Here is a 12,421-nt window from a genome sequence, read left to right as displayed (position 1 = left end):
CCTACTTCGAACACATTTTAGGGAAACTACTTTCAGATGAAGAGCTGTAGGTGAAAAACTCAAGCCCAGCAAGAAGAGAGCACTCAAATGTATTAAAACACAATTATAGGCAAAGATGCACATTCTGAATAAAAAGATCCACGTTGAGTCAACCCATATAACTAAGTAGCAAAAACCCCCATTTGCAACTGGTTATATTTTATGTCTGATGAGCTTGTTTGCTGTGAATATAATGAATGTATCTGCTAACTCTATTGGAAGCAGACTACTCATGCCAGGTGGGCTCTGAAAGAGCCCTGTGACTTCTCTGTTAAGACAAAGAGAATCGATAAAGACCAAGACTGCTGTGGATGATATGAGAAATGGCCAACAATTTCACTTGCCATTCACATAATGAATGAGGCCAGGGTCAAATTTATGATTGAGGAGCATATATTGAGGTTTCCAGCAGTACAGGACACGAGTCACCAAGATGCTGTCTGCTTCTGTTTCTCTCATAACAGATTATGAGATAAAGAGAAACAGACAGCGCACCTTAGATTAAATGATAGGTATTTTTTCCACATTAGTTCCAGTATAACCAACTCCAGACATCATTTAAAAATCAGATTATTCTTCAGAAGAAGATTATCCTTTGTCCATGTTATTCTTCAGAGGAAGGTGATCTTTTGTCCACGTTCGTGCCAATCATGATTATACTCTGGCTAGAACCTCATTTCAGTATAAATCACTTATTCTGTTCAGTCACTGCTACTGAGCAAACACAAGTGAAAATGCCTTCACTAAAAGCAACAGCTCATGACAAAATGCTGCATTTATCCCCATCTGTTATCTCCCAGAAGTGTGTGGAAGTGCTGGGGTGACAGCATAAAAGCCACCATGAAGTTTCAAAGAATACTAAAAGAAAACTACTCACATGCCACTTCCAGGGACGCATTGCGACTCACAGCCTCCCCAAGGTAGTTCCTGGCTACGCAAACGTAGCTGCCCTCGTCGGGTTTGCTCCTGCGCCCGTGCACGATGCGCAGGAAAAATAAAGATCCGCTGGGCAGCAGCATGCGGTGGGAGCGCGGGTCATCCTTGTCCGTCTCCACCCGCTCGCCGTCCTTGTACCACTCGATGGTGGGCGTGGGCCTGCCCTCTGCCTTGCAGTTCAGGGTGGTCGGCTCTCCTTTGGACACTATCACGTCTGAGGGATGCTCAACAATCCGCGGTGGAAAGTCCTCTTGGCGGAGACGGGATCCTGAGGAAAAGAACAGAGGGAAGGGAGAGCAATTTAGTTGTGCTTTAGGTGCCACAAAGAGCTCTCGCATGTTACTCATTTAATGTCACAAAAACAGGAAAGAAACCCTTTAGAACATCTGAGATTACTTTGTCTGGTATCACAGACTGTATCAGATACTCTTCTATCTAAAAATCTGAGATGGACTAACAGAGATAACCCTCTGCAGTGTTATCAAACCCATACCAGATACAGACTGTGCTTAGAGGAGGATCCCTTACACATACATGCATGACAATCTTTTTTTTTTCCCCTGATAATCTTCCTATATACATTAATTGCTAGATCACTGTGTGCTTCCAGATTCCCCTCATAGCTACTGCCTTCTCATCCTTTAATCTGCCAGATTCAATAGGAGGAGATCCAAAACCACAGTCTCTTACTAGCCCCATTAGTTAACAGTTCTTTGCAGTTTAACATGTACACTTTGTAGCCCTTTTCAACAAACAGTCCCAGTTTGGAAAGACAAGGAGGGAAAAGAAAGCCAAAAGGGAAATCTCAAATGTCAGCTCACTTTTGAAATTTTCAGTTTCAGGATTGCATGTATACACACACATAAATACAATATAACCAGAGAACCATAGAGAAGGACCTGGGTTGAAAGGGGCTTTTAAGCTCATCTCATTTCAGCCCCCTACCAAGGGCAGGGACACCTTCCACTAGGCCAGGTTGCTCAGAGCCCAATGCAACCTTACCTTGAACACTTCCTTCTACATTAATGGTGGAATTAATTCCACAGACACTTTCCACTCTTGCATATCTAATTAGACTACATTAGACTGGAAAAATATTTCTGCAACAGCCACGGCAGTGGGTGCCTCAAAAATAATTTTTCTAGCATGGATCCTGAAAATCCTTTGAGTGGAGCTGCCAACACTGCTACAATTGGTCTGCACTTCTTAAATACAAGGTAAACCAGCCTATGCAGCTTAGTGAAACATTTGTCTCAATTTTCTGAACAGCAGTTTTACTGAGTGGTAGAAAAGCAAATGTCTTAATTATAGTCTAGGCTCTACATACTTTAAAATATTTTCAATGCCTCATTTACTAAAAAGTTATGAGGAAAGGCATAAGGATCCATTCAACAGAGTGAATCCACCTTTGGACTTCTGTTTTACTAACACTCAGGTCATTAAGCTAAGGCTTGCCACTGCAGTTAAGTGTTACATTGCTTTGCACAAATTGGCTCTTTCAGTGGCTTCCAGATTCTATTACCAGAACAGCAAAGAAATCCATAATCTGCAATGCCTGTACATGAAAAAAACCCCATAATCTATAGCTAAGCATAGATGAACTTATGGGACATTTGGAAGAGAATTATCTATTTTATTCTCACTTCTACTGACCAAAAACATTCTAATAGGAGAATCTCCAGCTAAAAATTACCCTAGTCCATGACCTCATACACAATATCAAAAAAGACTGAAATCACCATTAAAGAAATATCAGACAGCACATGGGACTAAAAAGCCAACTTCACACTCTGATTTGAAACATTTGTACGTCCAGACATGTCTAACAACTTAATTCATTGCTTATTGTCAAAAAAGCAAACAAAACCCCTCTAGTTGTTTTAAGAAATTTCTATTAACAATATTAGGAAGAAAAGGAAAGCTGAGGTGTTTCTGCAACATGAGAGGGACTTAAGGCAGAGAACAGATAGAATTTTGATAAATGCTTAACACAGGGTAACAAAATCAGTAGCAAGAAATGTGAAACATAAATCCAAAATATTAGTTTTCTGGTACATAAAGGCTTGTTGGTAGTGTTCAGGACTCCTAAAAGTATATCCTACACAGACTTACAGGCCATGTTTAAAGCTGTGCAAAAAGCTTTCTCCCATAAAAAGTTTATCCTTATACAACCCAATTAAAAATGCCTCCTGAGGTCCCAATAGGGCTGATTCTTCCTTTTCAGTACTGATGTTTATCACAAATCTGGTGTTTACTCACTCCATCCTAATGAAGCAATTTGTGCACAAGAGAGGGCAGAGATGTGAGCAGCCAAGACCATGCCAATGTACAAGGAGAAAAGCTCAGGAGGTGTTTCAAGGGGGGAATCAGACCACACATTTCTGTGATGGCTGGGTGCACCTTCAGCTATCCAGGACTACAAGGAATTCCCCTCATCAGGCACTTAGAGGAGGGCAGAAGCAACGCACACACAGGATCATTCACGGAGCACACTGAACTCCCTCCTTCCAACGTGAACTGAGCACCAACATGCATTCCCAAAGGTTGTGCTGATTTAGAAATAACAAAGGAAACCAGAAATTTGGCACCACTGCCTGTCTCAGACACTGTTGGCTTATCAGAAAGAGACAGACACAAGTGGTCTTTGATTCCAGTTTTGATTCTTGCGCTATGGTCCTTCTCCCAATCCTCACCACCCTCACAGTTAAAAATTTCTTCCTAATCCTGTCACTCCATGCCCTTGCAAAGTCTCTCTCCATATGAAGGGAACATCTCCTTTTTCCCCTTTAGGTTCCTTTCAGGCACTGGAAGGCCACAGTTAGCTCACCCCAAAGCCTTCTCTTCCCCAGGCAGAACAACCCCAGCTCTCCCAGCCTTTCCTCCCAGCAGAGCTGTTCCATCCCTCTGATGCCCTTGGTGCCTGCTCTGGGCTGGCTCCAGCAGGTGCCTGTCCTTGCTGTGCTGGGAGCCCAGAGCTGGATGCAGCCCTGCAGGTGGGCTCTCAGCAGAGGGGGCAGAGGGGCAGAATCCCCTCCCTGCCCTGCTGCCCACAGGGCTCTGGAGCTATCCCAGGGCATGTTTGGCTTTCCAGGCTGCCAGCTCATGTCCAGCTTAATGATGTGCTGTGGCATGTTTATGTGTGGTTAAATTAATCTTCACTTTAAACTGAACATCAAGTTCTGAACTTACACTGCCTAAGATCCTGCAATATAATGTTTTGTCACTCCAACAAACACAGCTTTCATTTTCAGATACCAGAGCCTACTAACAATTGCTGACCTGATAAATGCTGACTGATGGGAAACACTGTAGTTCTCATAATAACTGGTGACATTATAGATTTGTCATAAACTGTCACTTCATAAGTAAAGAACATTTGCATTCATATCTACTTTTATGTGAATCATTTCTGCAGCAATCATTGCTAATGCCCTTTGAGGTCAGGACACTGAACAGGAGAACTCCAGCCTTATATTAGAACCAAGAAAAAAGAAACTGCTGGGGGACACATCTTGTCACCAAAAAGCAAAATAATACTCCAGTTACTTTTATGTCCCTGTGCAGCTCATGTACTGAAATATATTCACCAATACTTCTTACACTGTCCTTCCTGTATTATGAATTTATATATTTATATATTCCTAATCAAGGTAGAGAAAGAAAGTAAGAAAAGTGAAGAAAATTGACAAAAGCAGAAAAAAACCCATAGCCTGTACTTCAGGTGTCAACACTCCGCTCTTCCACTCCACACATTTAACTTAATTCAGATGTGTTGGACAGGAAATTCCCTGAGAATCACCTCCAAGACTACTCCTTTGGGAAGTGTAAAAGACAACAATCACTCATTCATTTCAACCACTTCAACACCAGGGTGCCAACTAAGGCAGGTTTTCCCCACAACTACCACCAAGCCTCACAGATTGGCTTTTATATGCTCAGACTTCCTCACAAGTCTCCTCAGGGACCCAGTGTACAATATGGTTACAGCTACACTGGTAGCATTATCAGCAGAAGGCCTATTATTTTCAGTTTAGTCTGGCTGATCCTACAGTCAAATAACCCTAAAAAATTATTTGGATGCAAGAATTTTTATTAATAAATGAAATAGATTTGCTGTAGGCACGCAGGTGCAAGTAGGAAAGGAGACAAAAGCAGAGAGTCAATACTGCATTCCTTTTTACTGCATTTCCTCAGAGTCACTATGCAATCCCTGTCCTAAGAGCAATCACAGAATGGTCTGAGTGCCTAAATATCATCTAATTCCAAACCCCCTGTTATGACTTGACCAGGTTGCTCAGAGCTCTGTCCAACCTTCATGGGATGGGGCATCCACAACTTCTCTGAATGTTCTCTGAATATCTGTTCCAGTGCCTCACCACCCTCAGTTAAGAATTTCGTCCTAATATCTAATCCAAACCCTCTCTCTCAGTCTGAAGCCATTCTGCCTTATCCTGTCACTCCATGCCCTTGCAAAGTCTCTGTCCATCTTTCTTGCAGGCTCCCTTCAGGTGGGAGGGCCTGGAAGGCTTCAATTGGGTTATGTGCTCTCTAACACAAAAATCACCACAGAAAAAGGCATTTGGCAAGTCACTTTTTAGTCCTCCTAGTCCACTGTCTTTCAAATTTCTAGGAAGAGACTTTCATTTATTGCACTTCATATTCTTCTAGTTTTAATTTACTTCACATAAAGACCAAATGTTGATTTAATCTATTAAATCTACTCTCTAAATAAGCATCTACAAAGCTAATGATCTGTCATACCAGAAAAGCAATGGTACAGACTAAATTCAGAGACATTTAACTCATTTCTCAAATCAACATGAATGTTTATTCTTGGCTACTGGGCCAGAGGTAGCTAAGAGACAGGCTAGCAATTGCATTATAACCACTGAACAATTTTAAAGAAAAAACTATACTGCATTAGTTTACATGTTAACACTCTGATCTGGTATTTCACAATACAGATTTCTGAAATGCCTTGAAGAGCCTCCTCAAAATTCTCTTTCCCCCCTCTGACATTATCAGCACCTGTCACCATCTGACATCACATTTATTTGCATCTCTAACTCTTTTCCAACTTTTACCTACCTGACTTCCTATATTAGAAAATCTCTTCCTCAGCTGACCTCCAAGACTACTAATCCTTTTCTATCCTTCCTCAAGGCTCTCAATATGATTCCTTTAACATTCCAAACACATATCTTTAATATACTTGGATATTTACCTACTCTCCAATCTGCCCTACTGTTCTCATGCTACTGCTGTGAAAGGGATGCTTAAAATGGGATGCGATGTTTTACATTGTCTCATATATCTGAAATATTTCCAGTTCAGGAGTTCTAACAGGTCACACTGAACAGGTGTGTTGTATATTAAGTTCAGAAAGTAAGCATTGCCAGGAGGAGCAACAGAAGTTGTTGCAACGATGGACCTGAAAGACAAACTCATAATATATCACAGCCACAAAACCCTTTAGGTTGGAAAAGACCTCCAGGATAATCAAGTCCAACCTTTTACCAACTAGATTGTGGTGCCACATCCAGTCTTTTCTTGAACATCTCTGAGGATGACGACTCCACCACAGCCCTGGACAGCCCATTCCAATGTTTAACAACCCTTCTGTAAAGAAATGTCTCCTGTCCAGCCTGAATCTCCCCTGGCACAGCTTAAGCCTGTGTCCTCTTCTCCTATTGCTGGGTGTCTGCAAGAAGGGACTGGACTCCCACCTGGCTGCACCCTCCTTTCAGCAAGTTACAGAGATTGACAAAGTCACTCTGAGCCTCCTTTTCTCCAGGCTAAACAGCCCCAGCTCCCTCAGCTGCTCCTCACATGAGTTATTAGTTATTTCATGCCTCTGATAGCATTTTGAATGCATTCCCTCCAAGAGTTTGCCAACAACACATGTTCTCCCTGAGACAGAGCAAAAGGACTGTTTATCAAGGAGACAAACAGCAAAACTGTGATAGGAAAAAATAAATCTCCTACAGGAGAAAGACAGAGATACAGCAAGAAAAGGCCCTGTGTACATTTGATTCTACACGAAGGACAGCTCCAAAGTTATATTTAATGCCAAAGAACCTTCTTTGATGCTAGAATCTTGGTTTATTTTCACTGCAACAAGAAAGAAAAAATGAAACTGAAAGCAAGGCATTAAAATCAAATTAAAAGAATGATGTGCTTTAAACGGATGGACAGCTACAGAAGTGTCTGCAGAATCTCCTCTGGCTACATCAGATCTGTCACATGGAGCTCCAGCTCTTTTTTTGACTTATGCAGACTCTACAAAGACAACCCCACAGCTACTTAGTTAAATCTACTGAAGGACAGTCACTGCTCATTTTCCCTCTTCTTTGTATGCCTCGTTTCACAAGAGAAGTACTCATCAGAAACACTTATTGCACACATTTGTTTGATGTAATGAAGAAGTCTGTTGCTTTCACCACCCTTTTAGGCACAGAATTGACTGAAGGCAAGCTGAGATCTCAGGAAGAGAGCCAGTCAGCCACATCTTAGTTCAAACAAAATATAACATGGAAAAAAAAGTCAAGATAATGAGAAAACTCAACTGGAATACAGGCTGATGCACTGGAAGAAGGCTGATTATTCAACGTGCATTCCTCTAGGCAAAGTGACGTGGCAAGGACAGGATTTTGAAAATTTATACTTTACAGTCTCTCCCCCCTTCTGAGATTTGGCAGATGGGAAAAGACTCCAGTGATACAACTGTTTCCAAGGTAAAGTTTTTTGTTCAAAGCTGTGTCAGCTATGACAAGGTCCTCTGAAAGCTTTTCCTTGAGCAAAATTAATCCATTAAACAACATATCCTAACTTCCCCAGGACATGTGCCTGCAGATAAGTCACCTTTGCTATAGAGTGTGCCTGCCAAGAGGGAGAGCAGAAAATGCTGACAAGAGAGATCAATAACTGTCATTAAAAACATTGACCAAATCTTACTGGAAGGTTGATTTCATTAAGTTTCTCTTGTATGGAACTCTGACTTTGCTAAACAAGGTGTAATCAACTCTACTACTAAAAAAAAAAAACCACTGTAAACAAAATTCCTTTTTTTTCTTAATGTGGATAATAATCCAACGCCACAGTATAAGCATCCTTTTCCTTAAATAAAATTATTTCAGGGGAAGCATTCCAAAATTGACATAAAGGCTTAAAGTATTTTACTCTATTTCACTTTTCTTCAATTGGTTTCTCATCACATACAAGCATTTGAGTGTCACATTTCACTTTTTTTGCAGAGCCTTGCCGCACCTTAAAATTTATTTCCAGCACACTGACTGGGATGGAGCAGCATGTTAGGGATGCAGTCAAGAGAGCAGGAGCGAGCACAATAACCCTGAAAACTGGAATATAGATTTGCAGGCAAATGATTAATCTTTTTTCCCCAGGTGAAAAGTGATGTTATAAATACAAGTCACTGCTTCAATGAGAAAGTTACATCGATTTGTTTATTGCAAAGCATAATGGTTTAGAGTTCAAGTCAAGAAATAAGATATTTACCAGATCTATGCTCCCTGAAAGAAGATGAGGCAATTATTTGCTTAATAACACAACAATTCTTAATAACACACCAGCACCCACACACATACACACAAAAAACCACACAAAAACCCCAGCAAACCCAAACTAGCTTCACTTTAAGGTCCTTTCTCAAAAAAGCTTTAGGTTTTGAAACTAGAATAGTTGCTCCAATTTGAGTGTGGATTTCATTAATGTTCACTGACTCTAAATAAGATTATAAAAATGACTTTATGAAATGAAGATAAGTAGAGAAGAGGAGCACTTCCACCTGTGAAAAGCAAAAAGGACAATGTTTATGTGTATGTGTGTGTATATGTCTCTGCATTTATATGCTGTGTGTATATACATACCTCATCTATATTTACACAATGTACTCACACACACACACACCTGCAAGTGCCAGGTCACCTCCAGAAGTCTCTTCTAATCCAAATTATTCTATGATACACACACAGCATATAACAAAAGCATCAAAGACAAAATAAAAAAAAAAATTTCTCTTTTTCATCCAGAAGAGCTCAAGCACAACAGCTCTTCCCTTGGGAACTTTTCCAAATCACTCTGGAATTTAACACAGCAAAGCATAAGTGTACACCTGACTCTAAAAACAGCCTTCAGCTATTTTCAGGTCAAGGATGGAAGGTAAAAAAGCAGATATTGCTTACAGACAGCATGGTAATTTATTGTACAAGGGGCATGTTATCATAGCACTGGAGAACTGGCAATGGCTCCTTATCAGCCTGGCAAAGGGAAGCTTTGCAGCTTCCCTGATACCTGGAGAAACCAATGGCCCATTAGAAAAGTAAACTTTGCTTTTGCATAGAAGGGTTGATAACCACAGGCTCTCCAAAGTCTAAAGCTTTCCACTGATAGATGATAATGACCATCCAAAGCAACATTAAAAGATACATTTAAAAGGTTTAAAAAGGAGCAATTAGAAAAGCACATCAATTTTAACAGTGTTAAGCTAAAGCAGCTATAAAAAAGCTTTTAAATGACAACTGGGTCCAGATCCCTCCACAAACCATGAGTCAGAGTTCTCAGAATAAAATCACTACAATCTGTGAAATCAGACTACATTTGTAAGTCAATTCACCCATCTAAAGCAGTCTTAAAATAATATTTTGAAGACAATAGGATTTCTACTATAAGCACAGCAGGTACTTCAACTTTGATGTTCTGAATTTTATCCTGCAGGCACTATGTTGTCTGCTGACACTGGTCACAGAAATTCCCTGAACTACACCAATTGTGAATGTCTAGGGAATTAAAAGTACACAATATCAATACTTTACTTAAAACTTGACCCAAACATTCTAAAGAAACCTTTCACAAAGTTCCAAGTAACTGTCAGGCAATGACTCTTCATTTTGCAGTGAAGCTCTCAGTAAAATTTAAAGTAGTATAGCATATCAAAAACTCTTGGTAATATCTTGGTTTTGCAATCTACAAATTACATCTTTGTGATTTTTCCAAGACTCTCTTTGGAAGCTTCAACTTGTTTGGAAAACTTTTTTCAAATATCCATGGACAAAATCATAGATCAAGCTCTGTGCAGAAACATTCTAATCCTACTTTTTCTAGCTCCACATTGAGTATATAAGCTCAAAAGTAAACATGCTCAAAGGTGGAAGGCTTTTGGAATTAGCATGAACTTCTCACAAGCTCTATCTCTCCTACCTATGTCAACAAAAAAGAAACAGGTGAACAAGTACAGGCACTCCAAGACTTTGGGGTATGTTTATAACTGCCCCTTCATTTCACCTTTTGCTAGTTGCCATTTAAAAAACTCATTCAGCTCCCCAATGCTTGAAAACACAACTTCTACAGAAAATTCAGTCACATGCTATTTCAGCCAACATAGGTCAGGTTTATAAACACCTCATATATGCCAAGTACAAAAGATGACAATTTTTACATTAGTGCTTTACAACATGAATTTGTCTTTTTATACATTTAGAAGTCTAGTGTTTGGGTTTGTTGTTTGGTTGGTTTTCCCATATTTAAAAAGTAAATACTTTACTGCAAATATTGCATTTTGTTTTGTTTGATGACCAAAATGTCACCAGTTTTTCAATGGTTATCACACCGATATCTGAAGGTCATATTATTGACTCTCTTTGTATAAGGAATTCTCACTGCTAAAAAGGGAAAGTTGACACAAAATTCAAATTTGTGCACAAACGTCTATGTGTCCTAACTCTAGCTTCTCCTGATGTATGGATAGCACAATTATATATACTTTTATATATATAAATATATATATATATTAAAAAAAATATATATAATGTGAGAGAGCATCTTCTTTTAGGAGAATATTTGGAGCTCCTCTGCTCCAACATCCTCTCCTCTGTGTCTTTCCCACACCCCAGGAAAAAAAAAAAACAACAAAACATACTTTTTTCCTTGTCCCTTTCTTTTTTGTTTGCTCTCCATACATGTTTCATAATTCCTTACTCATCTCATCATTTGTATTTTAAGATTATTTTTTACTTTGCTACTATTATACCTGTAGCTAATAAAATTACATTTTTTTAATCCAAAAAAGTTCATCAACTCCATTTACAAGGTGAATATTTTCTCTTTTCCTTCTCCTTCTCAGAAGCCATCCAGTTATCTGTCCCATTAGATAACAAAACACAACTCGGCAACTTCTGCAGCCAAAATGGGATTTAATGTTCATGGGCCTGGTGACAAAAAACAAACAAACACTCCAGTATCTGTGCCAACTTACGGATCTTGGTTTTTTTTGAAGCAGCCCTCAGTGATTTTTCTCTCACCTTTTCTGTTCCACATATTTACACCTAAAGATGGCAAAAATTAGGGAAATGTTTTCTAGTACTTTAGGATGAAGGCACAGGTCCAGTGAGAGGTTTTATTGGCCCTTGCTGTTAGTAGTGGAAGAGTCTCGCCTTTCAGGGAATATGCATTTCACAGATTTTTTCTGCAGCTCTATTTTACCCTTTCTATATTAAAAGGAGGGAGATTTTTTCAAACAGTGAAGTTGCAGACACTGATTCAGAAACCTCTGTTGTCTATCCTGTTTTTATGGAGATCTCTGTTGATTTTACTAATGGGGCATGTATTACTGATAAACAGCCACCTCTCAGAGCTGTGGAATGGCAAGGGGACTGTTGTGACCTTCTGAGAGCTTCTTTCCAGCGTGTAACTTATTTACTCTGTGTTTTCCTACCATCACACAGCACTATGCAGAAGCACAGAAATAACAGTGTCTGGCAGCACAGTAGGCAAAACAAACAAAAATTCCCAGGCAGTTCTCAAAGTGTTTACTGTAAGCAAGAAAATTGTTGAAAACAGAAGTAGAGGAAGTAAGTAGAAAATACAGAGGAAATAGATTCCACCTTTTCAACCTTAGACTTCTAAATCACTATATTTAGCAAATATAACAAATGCTGTCTAGACAAACTTAGGAAATAAAATTCCACCTTTTAACAGTGGTAGGTTGGCCCAAACGACAGCCAAATCCAGCTGCTCACTCACCATCCTCTCCCATGGGATGGGGAGAAAGTAGAAGGAAAGCAGGAGACTTGTGGATAGAAATAATGGCAGCTAAAAGGGAAGGAAAACACTGTGGATACAAGCAAAGCAAAAAAGAGGAATTCACTCACTACTCATCAGCAAACAGATGTCCAGGCACTTCCTGGCAAGCAGGGCCTCAGCATGCAGGACTGTTGCTTGAGAACACAAATGCCAAAACCATCAATGTCCCTCCTTTATTTTCCTTTCCATGAGTTTTTATTGCTGAGCATATGATGACATATGGCACAGAATATCCCTTTGATCATCTTGATTCAGCTGTCCCAGCTCTGCTCCTTTCCAACCTCTTGCCAGCCCATGCCTACCACACTCTCCGCTTAGAGGTACAAATCAAAATTCTCAAGAGACGGGA

The 12,421-nt window shown here is 39.8% G+C and overlaps 1 protein-coding gene across 4 annotated transcripts in view; it reads right to left on the bottom strand.

Annotated features, from left to right (window-relative positions):
* ROBO2 (roundabout guidance receptor 2) overlaps nt 1-12,421 on the bottom strand; it is a 1,045,391-nt gene that overhangs the window by 398,128 nt on the left and 634,842 nt on the right. For all 4 annotated transcript variants that reach the window (XM_064726845.1, XM_064726828.1, XM_064726854.1 and 1 more), the window contains one exon: nt 917-1,243. In XM_064726845.1, coding sequence (XP_064582915.1) covers nt 917-1,243 — 327 coding nt within the window. The remainder of the gene's footprint in view (nt 1-916; nt 1,244-12,421) is intronic.

Source organism: Zonotrichia leucophrys, chromosome 1 (assembly GCF_028769735.1).
Source record: "Zonotrichia leucophrys gambelii isolate GWCS_2022_RI chromosome 1, RI_Zleu_2.0, whole genome shotgun sequence".
Lineage (NCBI taxonomy): Eukaryota > Metazoa > Chordata > Aves > Passeriformes > Passerellidae > Zonotrichia > Zonotrichia leucophrys.
Note: the sequence above shows the minus strand (reverse complement) of the source record. Positions and strands in the feature narration are given on the sequence as shown.